General features: G+C 35.0%; 2 protein-coding genes across 3 annotated transcripts; one reads left to right on the forward strand and one right to left on the reverse strand.

The window, feature by feature from the left end:
• The first annotated feature begins 419 nt into the window (after positions 1-419).
• Positions 420-5,320, forward strand: LOC120159348 (ER membrane protein complex subunit 1-like). The gene is made up of 12 exons (XM_039169955.1): positions 420-537; positions 624-751; positions 869-931; positions 1,068-1,186; positions 1,560-1,675; positions 1,781-2,588; positions 2,980-3,711; positions 3,880-4,104; positions 4,180-4,275; positions 4,367-4,561; positions 4,657-4,770; positions 5,038-5,320. Exons 1-12 carry the CDS (start codon positions 443-445, stop codon positions 5,296-5,298), a joined length of 2,952 nt encoding a protein of 983 aa, XP_039025886.1. The 5' UTR covers positions 420-442; the 3' UTR covers positions 5,299-5,320.
• Positions 5,321-5,568: 248 nt separating this feature from the next.
• LOC120159349 (coiled-coil domain-containing protein 25-like) lies at positions 5,569-8,218 on the reverse strand. 2 transcript variants are annotated; one of them, XM_039169956.1, is made up of 5 exons: positions 8,050-8,218; positions 7,791-7,913; positions 7,496-7,583; positions 7,248-7,308; positions 5,569-6,658 (listed from the first exon to the last, which is right to left on the reverse strand). In XM_039169956.1, the coding sequence occupies exons 2-5, from the start codon at positions 7,851-7,853 to the stop codon at positions 6,571-6,573; spliced, it is 300 nt and encodes a 99-aa protein (XP_039025887.1). In that variant the 5' UTR covers positions 7,854-7,913; positions 8,050-8,218; the 3' UTR covers positions 5,569-6,570. The 2 variants fall into 2 exon arrangements, with proteins under 2 accessions (XP_039025887.1, XP_039025888.1); XM_039169957.1 differs by having other exon boundaries at positions 7,791-7,924.
• Positions 8,219-15,406: the final 7,188 nt, after the last annotated feature.

Raw genomic sequence — 15,406 nt, forward strand, 5'->3', positions numbered from 1 at the left:
GAATAGTGAAACTTTCGAATTATAGATTTTAAAAGACATTTCTAGTATGCATTATAAAATTTGAAGGATGATTAAAGAAATATCAATCATGAGTCGAGTTTACATAAAACAATAGTCATTAATCTACCATCTAAATGGCGCTTTAAGAAGTTTTCTATGGTTAAAAATGTATTACTTAAATATGTTGATTTAAATTGAGTGAAAAAACCCATATGATTATATAATATAAAGTTAATGGATATTACATAAGATTATGTTTTATTCATCTACGAGATAATATATATTCTAAAAATTCTTAATCATTTGATAATAATATTTAAATATCTTACTATTTCTAATGTTTGAACGTGAGAACCAATGAAGTAGTTTGGTTTGGTTGATGTCCGGCAGTTTCTCATATCAGTTACCCCAGCCCTCCTCCATTTTTCAGTCGTAACTAGCCATGGCGATCACGTACCCTATTTTTCTTTTCTTAATTTTCTCTTCTCTAGTCCCCATCCTTTCTCTTTACGAAGATCAAGTAGGCCTCACCGATTGGTACTCATTATTTACTCTCTTTTTTCATTACAAATATCTTATCTTCTTTGTTTTTGTTATCATTCTAATAAATTGTTTAATGTCAGGCATCAGCAGTACATTGGGAAAGTGAAGCAAGCAGTGTTCCACACTCATAAAACTGGTCGAAAACGAGTCGTAGTATCCACTGAACTCAACGTCATAGCCACGCTTGATCTTCGCCGTGGCGAGATTTGTTAAGTCCAATCTTATTCAAGTTTATTGTACTTTTGAAGAAGGGAAAAATCGTCTTCGGTTTTTGTTTCATTTACTTCTAAATTCATATTGGATTTCTGGCTGGTTGTTTATGTAGTTTGGAGACATGTGCTTGGGTCTAATGATGCTGTTGATGGTATGGATATTGCTCTCGGGAAATGTAAGTATGCCTATCTCCACTTTTGCTCTGAGAAAATTCTTTTTCAAATGGGTATCTCCTGTGCTTTCAGTAATGGAAGTTTATGAGTTCTTGCTTCGATAGCTGATTAAGTTTTGAATAAATTTCATTAATTCAGATGTCATTACTCTTTCATCGGAAGGAAGAGTTTTAAGAGCATGGAACCTTCCTGATGGACAGATGGTGTGGGAATCTTCACTTCATGGTCCAAAGCACTCAAAATCATTGTTATTAATGGTTAGAATCAGAACTTTCATTTTCCGGAATCTTTCCAATTAACAATGTGTTGGCTTCTATTTTCTTGACACAGTCTGTTTTCTGTGGATCATGGGACCTTCCAATGCTATATTCTGTTGTACAATTAAGTTTATTCTCGTAGATTTTTCATTCTAAAAAGAATTTTAGTTGTCTGGTAGCACATACAAAAGAACTAGGCTAGTTTATGTAAAATTGTGTACTTTCTTGAACATTAAGGTATTGTTGAAGTCTAAGTTTTATCTTCCAGAAAACTTCAGGTTCTCGATTTTGACAGCGCTTAAAAGGTTTATTTTTTGAATTAGATATAAATTATTTACTCCATTCTCTGATTCACCATATTGATATTTTGCAGACAAATTTGATAATTGAAAGGAATAATGTAGTAGTCATTTTCAGCAATGGCCGCCTCCATGCTGTTTCTTGCGTAGATGGTGAGGTTCTTTGGAACAAGGATTTTGAAGCAGAGAGGTTAGTCCAAATCAGAAGTTTTAAATTTCAACAGCATCCCCTTCCACTCACCCCACTTTGAAAATAACATGTCATTGATGTACTATATTGCCATGATACTTTCAGCCTCGAGGTTCAGCAGGTAATTCAGCCTGCTGGCAGTAATTTCGTATACATAGTAGGATTTGCTGCATCGTCCCAGTTTGAGATGTATCAAATCAATGCCAGGAATGGGGAGTTGCTGAAGCATGAAAATGCAGCCTTCTCTGGTGGGTTTTCGGGACAAGTTTCACTAGTTTCTAGTGAGACACTTGTGGCTCTAGATTCCACTGGGTTAATTTTGCTAGTAATAAGTTTTCATGAGGGAAAAATTAGTATTCAACATACACCTATTTCGAATCTTGTTGAGGATGCTCCAGGACCTGCAGTCATAATACCTTCATCAACCATGGGGCTATTTGCAATTAGAATGAATGCGGTTACTATATTTATTAGAGTGAGAGGTAAAGGCATGTTGGAAGTGGCTGAAAAAGTCAATCGTGAAACAACCATTGGCAATGCTCTCTCAATATCTGAGGGCCAACAAGTATTTGCACTGGTTCAACATGCAGGCAGAGATATTCGTCTCACAGTCAAGCTTGCGCATGATTGGGATGATGATTTACTTAAAGAAAGCATTAAAATGGACCAGCAACGGGGGCTCGTCCACAAGGTTTTTTTAAATAATTATGTCCGAACAGATAGGTCTCATGGATTTCGGGCATTGATTGTGATGGAAGATCATTCATTGCTTTTACTACAACAAGGCACAATTGTCTGGAGCAGGGAAGATGGTCTGGCTTCAATAATTGATGTAACTACTTCAGAACTCCCAGTGGAAAGGGCTGGTGTATCGGTTGCCAAATTTGAGCTCAACCTGTTTGAATGGCTTAAGGTATGGAACAAGAATCCTTTAAGTTGATTTCAAGAATATGTTTTCATTGAAAAGCACACTTGAACTGAAGGAAGCTCTAGACTAGAAAGTATGCAACTCCTTTCATTGCTTTTAACTAGTTAACAGATACCCGTTATTAGTTTTGTTTCTGACACATGTTGAAGTATCATATCTATGATGCCTTTCATGTGATTCTGAAACTATAAAGATAGTGGATAAACGTGCCGGAAGCTACTAATTTGAATACTAATTTGTTATGTTGGTTTTATAAAGGACTTCCAACTGTTAAAGCATCCTATATTCATTATTTGAAAGCTTCCTTGAAGGTGCATTTTAGTTAATTACATCCGCTCTGACAATGTAGTTTTGACAAGGTGCTGTTTTTCTTAAGGGACACATGCTAAAACTGAAGGGTACACTGATGCTTGCTAGTCCTGAGGATATAGCGGCAATACAATATATGAGGTTACAAAGTTCAGAAAAGAGCAAAATGACCCGAGACCACAATGGCTTCCGGAAATTGATCATAGTATTAACAAGGGCAGGGAAGCTTTTTGCCTTGCACACCGGAGATGGACGCATTGTCTGGTCTCGCTTGCTACAGTCTCTATGCAAGTCAGAAGCCTGTCAACACCCAATAGGACTTTACTTGTGTCCGTGGCAGGTTCCCCATCATCATGCTTTGAATGAAAATCCATTTGTGCTTGTAGTTGGCAGGTGCTTTCAAAGTCCAGATGCACTAGGTGTACTTTCTTTTGTTGATTCATATACGGGAAAGGAGCTTAGTTCGTCAAATCTTGATCACTCAATTGCACGAGTTATTCCACTGCCATTTACTGATTCAACAGAGCAGCGACTCCATCTGCTAATCGATGCTGATAAGAAAGCACATTTTTACCCCAAAACTCCTGAGGCTATTGGTATTGTCCGACGGGAGTTTTCAAACATATACTGGTACTCAGTTGAGGATGATAATGGCATCATCAAGGGGTATGCTTTGAAGAGCAAGTGCAATAGCAATGTGGCTGATAAGTTCTGCTTTGACGCTAGTGAATTGTGGTCTATTGTGTTGCCCTCGGAATCAGAAAAGATCATTGCAACTGTCACTAGAAAATTGAACGAGGTAAACGGTGTCTAATTGTTTATGATTTTATTGTGCTTTAGTATCATGTGGTTGAAGGTGTTAAGAGATGGCTTACTACCGCTTGTGCATGTTCTGTATTATTTGAATGTCTATTGGTGTGGTGTTGTGAATGCTTCCTGCACCTATAACCAAATTGAATGCTCGCAGGCGGTTCATACTCAAGCTAAGCTTATAGCAGCAGACCAGGATGTCATGTATAAATATATATCAAGAAATCTGCTTTTTGTGGCAACTGTTGCACCCAAGGCCAGTTGCGAAATTGGATCCATTACACCAGAGGAATCATGGTTGGTTATATACCTTATCGACACTGTAACGGGCCGTGTATTGCACCGTATGACTCATCACGGTTCACAGGGCCCTGTTGAAGCTGTAAGTTCTCATTTATGGTGTCACAAGCAGCTATTGGGAGGGATGTCATTGATGATGTTCTTTTGATTCTTGTAGGTTTTTAGTGAGAACTGGGTTGTCTACCACTACTTCAATCTAAGAGCACACAGATATGAGATGTCTGTCATTGAAATTTATGACCAGTCTCGGGCTGTAAGCAGACGAACTTGAATCACTTATCTTGAACTTGCATGTACCTTCAGTTCGGTTAAATTTATCATTTCCAACATAAAACTATCCACAGGACAACAAAGATGTTTGGAAGCTTGTTGTTGGAAAGCACAACCTTACTTCACCAATTTCTTCGTATTCTCGATCAGAGGTCGTAACGAAATCACAATCCTACTTCTTCACCCATTCTTTGAAAGCTATAGATGTGACATCAACAGCAAAGGGTATAACTTCAAAGCAGCTTCTCATCGGCACCATTGGTGATCAGGTTTTTCAAAATTTTCAGAATATTTCGTTTTATAGAGTTAATAGTTGTGCTGTTCTCTATAAATGGTAGGGAATGAATCAACCATATTTTTACAGGTTTTGGCACTGGATAAACGATTCCTGGATCCTCGTCGATCAGCTAACCCTACACAAGTGGAGAGAGAAGAAGGAATAATACCACTAACAGATTCATTGCCAATCATACCTCAGGTCAGTTGCCCAGTTGTGTGTGTGTGGATGTAGTTGGCAATGACACTGTTTTATTGATATGCCTCTGTACTAAGCATGCAACCTGACATTGTTAACCATAACACAACAATCACAAATATGACGCAAGCATAGAACAAATGGACGAATTTCTCAAAAAAAATTATATAAATATAAAACATGTTAAAGACTTTTATGGAGCAGAAAAATACATGAATACAGTACGGATCACAACTGAGCATGTCTCTCTGTTTGGTGACTTGTTTACAGTCCTATATTACACACAACCTTAGAGTGGAAGGTCTTCAAGGTATAATAACTGTGCCGGCGAAACTAGAATCAACAACCCTTGTGTTTGCATATGGATTGGACCTGTTTTTCACTCATTTTGCACCTACAAGGACCTATGATTCACTCACTGAAGAGTTCAGTTATGCTTTGCTTCTCATTACAATCGTGGCGCTCGTAGCCGCAATCTTTGTTACCTGGGTTTTGTCTCGGAGGAAAGAACTACAGGACAGATGGAGATAAAAAGAAGTTTCTGCTCATTTCATTCCCCCCCCCCCCCCGGATTTACAGATGTTTTATGATCTGAATTTTCCTTCAAATTTTGTAGCATGCTATTCCTTCATGTAAATCTGGAATAAGAAATTTATGGTCATCCTTTCACGATTTTAGTAACTTTATTATATATTTACTGGTATTAATTACTTGTAACAACATTCATTATATCTATAATCAAGACCAACAACTTAAAAGGAACAAATTATTTGTCAGAATATTGAGACCCGTTTAATTCAATAGCCAAAATTCCAAGTTTCAGAAAATAAAAACCTTTACAATTAAAAAGAAAACTACAGATACATATATACACAGACAAACATTATATCACAATAACATTAATATTTCATGCGAATCACAAAAGACAACAAAAAAGAACCATCTAGGAAGTGTTTCTGGAACCGTTTCCTAATGGACCGGCCGTACATTTGCTGATCAACATATTGTTGTTGACCCGCGGCCGCCATAAGGCGTCCACCATACATTTGTTGAGGATAATAGATTGGTGCCATCATGTGTGGGATCATGCCCATATTATGCTGTTGGGGATGAAAACCATCAGACTGGTTTCGCAGAACGGCCTCTCGTGCTGACAAATGTGAAACCCACCACTTGACCACTTTCCATGTTTTGAGGTCCAATGGGGGTGTTACAACAACATGACTGGGACACCGAGGAACGGCTCATCTACATGTGCTTCCCATAGTGGTGGTGGAAGTGAGCTGATACTCAGGGGCACCTTTTCGACATGCAAAAATTATTGTCATAAATTCAGTAGTACAATAATATAAAATTTGTTTACGAGTAATTTCCAACCCTTGATGGCCATAACATAAGCAAAACCATAGTGATTGGCATGAAGCCTTGCAATTTTGCAATCAGAATAAACTACATTAAACCAGTAATAGAATCATGAATCATGTTCAGTAGAATATCAACCCAATCTTCATTTTACTGCAATTTCAGTCCATTTTACTGCAATTTCAGTCCAATTCATGCGTTCTCTTGGTCTCTTTTTCCTATCAATTAGTGTCAGGTCTGAAGTAACTTATTCCTGAGGCAAATAACTTCAAGCCTGCAATAATGATAATAAAGAAAACAAGTAACAACAAACTGCCATTTTTTCACGAGCAGTAAGGTATTCAGCATCTTAATTGGCATTCAAATACCAATATGTTTACATGAAATCCTCTTCAAGTTCCTGCAAAGACTTGCTTGTCAATGCAATTTGTTTGTTTGACGTCATCTTTTCAGAGACCATGAGACCCTTGTAGCTTCGTATCTCAGCTTGTCTCTCCTTTTCAAGCCTTTGCAGCTCCTCGTGTCGTTTCTGCCAGAGAAATCAAAGGGATTTTCGTTATAGTCACAAATAACAACGTGAAAAAGGTGCAGAGCAGTGCAGAAGATGAGATTATAGATTGAGTGATCATAGAGTCAAAATCCATGAATTGTAAATACACGGCTTCTTTGATCTCAATGCAAATATCTGAACTATTAGCAACAAAGAGAAGCTGAATACAAGTCTGAATGATCATCCCATTCAGATCATAGACCATAGTTTCCAGTCATTTAACATAATTTTATTTTCCCAGATACATATTTGGTTTAAGAAACTGGACAAGAAACAACATCCAAGTATAGTATGATGTATATAGAACTATAACACCATCAATATCTCTAATGAAAATTTATATGACATAATGGCTCCTGCCCTTCATCAATCCAGTATGCTATAACTGCTTTTACCCTAACCAAAATCCAGTAGGTTAACTTTTCTTTTTTATGCTACAACCATTTATTTAAGAAGCTCATGTTCTATAGCATCCTCGCATAAACCATCAGCTGATGTAGCCATTAGCCAATATTAACCCAATGAAATAAGTTAAAAACATATTAATAATACTAATGAAGTGGCTCACTTTTCCCTTAGCTGTTGGCTTCTCTCTGCTCTTTCTGCGGCATTAACGGCTTCTCTCTCAGCTGATCAAGAATTTATAGTTGAGAAACTAAAATAAGGCAAAACCAGCATAACTGCATGCCACTTGTCCAGCATATAATAAGCAGAATATAGAACAAAAGAAGCCGCACCAGATTTCTTTCATAAACAATGATAATCCATTTTTAGTCCCAAGTTGTAGCAGAAAACAAGACATGGACATTTGCATACCTTTCAAATCAGGTTTCCTTTCCACTTTAGTCTTATTCAACCTGTTAACAATCTCATTTATCCGCTTCTCCACTCTCACAGTCCGCACCTAAAGCACACAATAAAATCAGATAAAACACACACTAAAAGGAAACAGGTGAACAACATGAAAAAAATAATCAAGATAATAACATCATCAACGTTATTCACTTTGTTGCCTACCCTCACATAATAATATCAAACATATACAAATTATTATTAGATATATATATATACACATACATATATAAAACGAATTGATGAAATTAAAATAAACCTTGGAAGGAATTAGCTTTAACAAGCAGAGCACAATCTTCAAGCAAACTTTCGCTGATATCATCGATGGTCTGGCCTTTTTGAAGTCTTAACATGAGCAGAAGACATTTTATCCGCATGGAACCTGTAACAAAACTAAATTCAATCACCAAATTTCATGTATGATCAGAAGAGGAAAAATAACCCTAAATTTATATCATAAATGAAGGATTCCCAGGAATTTTTACTGTGACAGGAAAGATAATCGAATGAGAAATTACCAAATATCTTCGGGCAAGCCGAATTTAATGAGTTCCTCGTTCTCGTACTTCTCGAGACCCATGAAAATGGTGTAATCGCCAACCTCTGGTCGGGCTTTGAAGTAAAACACTACTTTCTTTTTTCAAAGTTTCTTCTTTTTCCCCTCTTTCCTCTCTTGGTAGGCTAAGCCAGAGAAAAATTAGGGATTTTCACCTTTAAAATGTAATTGAAAAAAAAATTGATAACCTAACATGATCGCTGCTTGAGGCTTGTGGTTTACCTCTTACTTTTTTTGGTGCGAAAACTTGGGAATGTCTCATGAAAGACGAGCTAATATAAGATTAATATATGGTGTTATCGGATACGTTAAAAGATATTTAATAAATTTAGTTTAGTGTTATCGGAAATGTTGAGTAATAATAATGTAGTAAGTCTAAGTCATGAAGAAATATTAAAAAATTTGGCAATCGGTAAACTTAGCTTGTCGGTTTATGTTGATATTTTATAAAAATGTATCGATCCACATCAATATAACAGGAAAAAATATGACAAAACCGATAAAGCGCTACCGGATATATTGCAAGTGTCGCTACTTTAATATAAGTATCGACACATAGTGAATTTAAAGGAGAAGAAGTTTTAGCGCCTATAAAGTGTCGATTCTTTATAAATATATATCGATCCACAACGATATAACATGTAAAAATATGATAAAACCAATCTGGAAAAGAGAAAACCAGTAAAGAGATACCGGATATATTGAAAGTGTCGATACTTTAATATAAGTATCGACACATTGTGAATTTAAAGGAGAAACAATTTTAGCGCCTATAAAGTGTCGATTCTTTATATAAATATATCGATCCATAACGATATAAAAGGTAAAAATATGATAAAACCGGTTTCTAAATGACAAAACCGATAAAGCGCTACCGGTATATTGAAAGTGTCGATACTTTAATAAGTATGCGTAATAAAGTATCGATACTTTCAAAGAAATAGGTAATTATACTATCGAAAGTATCGACAAATGACATAAAAGTATCGACACTTTGTAGTTGTATCAATTAAATAAAAATTACATATCCGGTGAAAATATAAAGGGCATAGTTAAATATCCTCTGAAAAATAGATAGAACAGACGAGTTTTTGAAATCGAAGCGTAATTGTTGCTGCATTTCAGAAAGCGTTTCTAAAGCGAAGTTTGTTTTTGTCGAAACCCTAGTTTTTATTATTACAGTAATCGGAAATAGGATTTTTATGTGTTGTTTGGAGTTTTTTAAGTAAAGAAGCATTTGAGACCGATTACAGGTAGAAAGTGATATTCTAGGTAAAATATAAATATCGATACTTTTATTAAATATTATAGGTAGAAAATATATTATAAGTTGTATAAATATGCCAATAATTAGAGTATTGAGTGTTCCTATTCGTTTGAAGGAAATAGGGATTAGGGTTTTTGAGTTTGGTTTGAGGATTTTGAATTGAAGCCAAGAAAGATTTTGGACTGATTATATAATATTATAGGTAGAAAATAAATATAGATATATGTATATAATATTATATGTAGAAAATGATATTTTAGGTTGTATAAATGTGTCGACATATTTTGTAGTGGCCATTCAAATTCTTTTGAAGAAAACCGTTTTACCACAAGAGTAGTTATCTATATTTGTATATTGAATAAAGTGTATGTAGCAAGTATTTGATTTGATTTGCGTAAACTGATATATGAAGGAAAAATGGAGTCAATGGGTGGAAATATTGTTGGTGGCGTAGATGACTTTGAAATTGAGGTCGAGACTCGAAAGCAACCAAAGGGTGGATATATGTATTTCTAGTAAGTATCAATTTCTTTTTGTTATTATTGTTGAAATGGTAATTGGATTAAAGTATCTAAGAACTTTAAATTGATGACAAATTTTAAATGTTGATAGTATGACCGAATGCAAAATATGAAGGAAGGTGGCGAACACATCGGTTCAGTATGTAAATTGAAATTGACATTGAGTATTATTTAGCGTTAATGTAATAATTAAAAAACGTTTATGCTTAATATTAGGTGAGAAATGATGTGTTGGAGAAATGGAATTCGATGAGTGATGCTGAGAAGGAACCTTACATCGCACAGTCAATGATGGATAGTGAAGAATACAAAGAATGGAGGGAAGCACATGAAAGAATGTATTAATTAAACTTGTAAATACGTTGATACAAAATATATAAGAACTATAACATTATATATTGTTAAAAAATGTAGGAAGTGTCGACAAGGTACAACATTAAAAGAGTGAATTCATTAATTATACACCTTAAGGAAAAGGGTCAGTTGAATGTGGTGGGAGAAATAGGGTTTGGATCGTTGGTAGGAGTAACGGATCGACCTATTCGGAGGAAATTGTGTCGATCCTTGATAGCGCAATTTGATGTCAAACAATGTATTGTTAAATATGGTGATTTTTCATTTCCTCTCGGGATCCCATGTGCTGCAGCCGTCTTGCGGGTAGAAAATGAAGACAAAAGTGTTGTAGAAGTCTCTAAGAGTAAGGACTGGAAAGCACTTGCCTCCAAATATGGTTTGAAGTAGAAGGTGACATATGTTGAACTTGAAGAGGAAATCAAAAGTGGATCTTACGGGGGGATGAACTGAAGGCCCGAGTTCTATTGTACCTTGTCGGGATCTTTCTTTGTCCAACGGGTGATAAGTCAATGAACAAGGACTATATGAAGCTCATTTGCGATGAAGGCTTGAAGGGTGAATTCAATTGGGTGAATATGTCATTCGAGATTGATTGAATCAATAATCACCTTTAAAAAGGGAAGCCAGAGATACTTCAAAGTGTGCATAGCAATCTTAGAGGTAAATAAGTTGAAGAACGTTTTTGTGTTTTATATAAAATGATATAGTTATTATATAAAATTATAAATTTTATTATAAATGCAGGTTGCACTGTTCGATTTTTGGTCGGGCTGTGAGGCAATGCCAGCTTATGAAAGAACCGGAGTGGCACATCCGTGCATGGGGGAAGGAAGAGGTGGTTAGAGTGATGGCGAAGTTGAAGTTGGATAGACCAAGGAAGCAAGAAATGGTAATAAATGTAATTAAATAATATTAAGAATATAATCAATGTCTTAATATTGCAATTTAATTTTGAAGGTTATTGGCAAGGATGTAGTGGAGGCAGAGGAGAAGGAAGAAGAGATGGTTGTATTGGGGGATGACGGTGAGGGAAAAAAGAGTAAATTCGACATTTTGATGCCTGAATTGGCTTATATAAAAAAATCAATTTGATATCATGCAAAGACAATCAGAGTCGAAGAGAAACTTGAGAGAATCGAAGAGAAACTTGAGAGAGTCGAAGAGACACTTGAGAGGCATAAGGGGGAAGTGGAAGGAAAAATAGATGGGTGGTGAAAGAAGTTAAGATGTTGAGGGTGAAGTGGTGAAAGAAGTTGAGGTGTTGAGGGGTGAACTTAAGATGGCGAGGGGTGAAAAATTGATGGAGTGGTGAAGGAGGTTGTGAAATTGAGGAGTGAACTTACGAGGGTGAAGGGGGTGGTTGATGAATACTTTGATGAGGAGGAAGGATGTCGATGTGATCTATACATCGGAGAGTGTTATAGATGCAGATTTGGATTCAGAATATCTTGCACCCCAAAAGAAGAAGCAGAAGGTAAGTTGAATAAAAGAAAACTTAATTTGATCTTTATCATGTTGTTGTGACAAAATTTTATGTAAAATTGTAGGTTGAAAAAAACGAATATTCCAAGCGGAATTGATGATATCGAAGCTGCAATTTGTGATTATTTATGGAATAGTGGGTTAGAATCGGGGTAAGTGAAATATATTGCTTTGTGAGTGATATTTAAATATTTCATGACAAGATATTAATCCTAATGATTCATACAGATATTCTGTAATCTCAATGGGAAATCAATTCGCTAATATATCTGATGTTGCAACGTTGAAGCCTACGGAATGGGTTGGCGGTGTGATAAGTAGAAAGTACAAAATGTTAAAACCTATTGAATATGTTCTGATTGTGTAATTAATTTTGTTAGGTTATTGATTTGCTCGCCTGGACAGTATGCTACGATTCGAAAAAGTCACTCCTGAGGATTGGCTACCTTCCATACCACTTAGTGGTGAGTTAAATTAATAAATGTTGAAAAGTAGTGTTATAGACGGTAAATTAATAATGATTGTCGCTTAATTGCAACAACAGGTGTTGGATGCCAACAGCAAAGTAAGTGTTGAGAGTATTGCTACCTTTTGGGGTCCCATATTGGGTAACTATGTGAAATTCACCGACTGTGAGAAGGTAAGACACCATACGAATTACAAATGATGTTTTCGGATATATAATGTTGAATTTTTTCAAATTGGGTGTGAATTTTGTTGCATATCATGATCACAATAAACTACCATAATTCACATTGGTATCTGTTTACATCTGAAGCAGCTAAACAGAGAGTGAATGATGCTAAGAGATTGGTATGTATGAAAGGACATTATGTAAATTATAATGCATATTTTGTTTGGATCATAACTTTATATTTTTTAATCCAGATGAAAATATTAGATAGTTATAATAAGAAACACAATTGGGTAGAAGAATGTGGATCTCTAGGAAAGTTCCCCTTGAAAAATTTCAAATTTGTGGATTATAAGAATAATGAGCAATTGAATGGGTATGAGATGCTATCATAAATAGAAAGCTTAATTTATGCAGGTTTCATAATTGACATGTGTGGTTTTCAAATTTTGTTACAGATATGATTGTGCCATTTATGTGATGATGTGGATGGAACCGATCGGTTCTACAGGGGCAACTGGTGAATTTGTAAATGGAATTAAAAATTCGTTTGCGGTTAAATTGTTAAAAGTCGTAGATTGAATGATGTGGTTTACAATACTTAACGTACTGAGAGTGGAATCAATTGTGAATATTAAACAATCTCATAAGCCACAATCAAAATCAACGAAGACATGAGACAACAAAAGCTACCATGAGACACAAAAATAACAAAAGTAAGCGATGATGTAAATGTAGAGTTAATTTTGTATAAGATTTATAATTTTGTATACGATTTATAATGTTGTATGTGAATGTAATTATGTATGAGATGAGAAAAGTTAGAAGTAGGTTGTTGTACATGTTTCTTATACACAGTAAGAGTCATGTTGATACTTACGATATATGGAGATGTTGTCTGCATTATTCCAAATGTCATCATAATTATCATCATGTGCGGGACTGAATGGTCATTCCATATAGAAGGTATGTACAATAACTACAAAATTCAATAACTTTAAAGTAAAAGGTAAATTTTCAATGTAGTTGGTAAAAATATATTTTTTTAATGAAAAATTAATAAACACAAATATTTGTTTCCAACATTTTGTCCAGTATGGTTCCCAAACGTTAAGTTTCCAAAACATTGGTAAGCATATGTGTCGATACGTTTATAAAAAGTGTCGATCCCAAAAACATCGAAACCCATAATTATAATGTAATAGGTAATTTTGTAATTTGACCGGTATAAATATACCGGTTTTATGTGAGAATAGGTCTACAAAATGTATCGACACTTTTTTCATTATGTGTCGATACTTTTTGTCCAGAATGAATGCCCAAAATGATGAACTCATAACGTATCGATTCATTTATTGAAAGTGTCGATCCCAGAATATCGAAACCCATAATTATAATGTAATAGATAATTTTTCAATGTAATTGGTATAATTAAACCAGTTTTATAAGAGAATAGGTCTACATAATGTACCGACACTTCTGGAATTTGTGTCGATACTGTTTCTCCAAAAGGGTGCACGCAAAAAGTGTCGATACATTTATAAATAAGTATCAGAAACATCGAAACCCATAATTATAATGTAATAGGTAATTTTTCAATGTAACCGGTATACATATACCGATTTTATGAGAGAATAGGTGTACAATATGTATCGACACTTGTGTAATTTGTGTCGATACTTTTGGTCCAGAATGAATGCCCAAAAAAGGTGCACCACTAAGTGTCGATACATTTATAAGAAGTATCGATCCCAGAAACATCAAAAACCATAATTATAATGTAATAGGTAATTTTTCAATGTAACTGGTATACTTATACCGGTTTTATGAAGAATAGGTGTACAATATGTATCGACACTTTTGTAATTTGTGTTGATGCTTTTCGTCCAGAAGGAATGCCCAAAAAGGGTGCACCACTAGGGGTCGATACATTTATACAAAGTGTCGATCCCAGAAACATCAAAAACCATAATTATAATGTAATAGGTAATTTTTCAATGTAACTGGTATATTTATACCGGTTTTATGAGAGAATAGGTGTACAATATGTATCGACACTTGTGTAATTTGTGCCGATACTTTTGGTCCAGAATGAATGCCCAAAGAGGGTATACCACTAAGTGTCGATACATTTATACAATGTGTCGATCCTAAAAACATCGAAACCCCTAATTATAATATAATAGGTAATTTTGTAATATAACAGGTATAAATATATCGGTTTTATGTGAGAATAGGTCTACATAATGTATCGACACTTTTTTACTTTGTGTCGATACGTTTTGTCCAGAATGAATGCCCAAAATGATGAACGCATAAAGTGTCGATATTTTATAAAAGTGTCGATACCAAAAACATCGAAACTCATAAATATAATGTAATAGGTAAATTTACAATGTAACCGATATAACTATACCTGTTTTATGAGAGAATATGTCTACAACATGTATCGACACTTGTGGAATTGGTGTCAATACTTTTTGTCCAGAATGAATGCCAAAGGGTTGCATGCATAAAGTGTCGATGCGTTTTTAAAAAGTGTCGATCCCAAGAACATCGAAATCGATAATTATAATGTAATAGGTAAATTTCCAATGTAACCGGTATAAATATACCGGTTTTATGAGAAAATAAGTCATCATAAAGTATCGACAAGTGTTAAATTTGTATCGATACATTTTAAATATCGCGTGTTTTTTCCCTTTCATTATTTATAGATTATAATCGATACAAACTCTTCCATATCAACAAACCTTAAACCAAAAGGCAGAAGAGAACTCTTCCTCTCCGACGAATACTAGCGTTATCATAACAGTGACGATCAAATATTCAAGTAAATTTATCATTATTTTATGGGTTTGATTGATTTTCACATTGGAGTTTTTTCCCTGAATGTGTTTGTGTTCCAATGTAATAGCGTCCACGCCCAAAATGGCTCCAAAACATCAGCGTCAGAAGCGCGGTCTTTCTCAAAGCTCTTCTCAACCAAGGTCTTCTGAACCACAATCCTTCTCAAACAATCGTTTCTTCTGAGGAAATCAGGTCGTTCGAAACTCTGAAC

Source organism: Hibiscus syriacus, unplaced genomic scaffold (assembly GCF_006381635.1).
Source record: "Hibiscus syriacus cultivar Baekdansim isolate YM2019G1 unplaced genomic scaffold, ASM638163v2 tig00111358_pilon, whole genome shotgun sequence".
NCBI lineage: Eukaryota > Viridiplantae > Streptophyta > Magnoliopsida > Malvales > Malvaceae > Hibiscus > Hibiscus syriacus.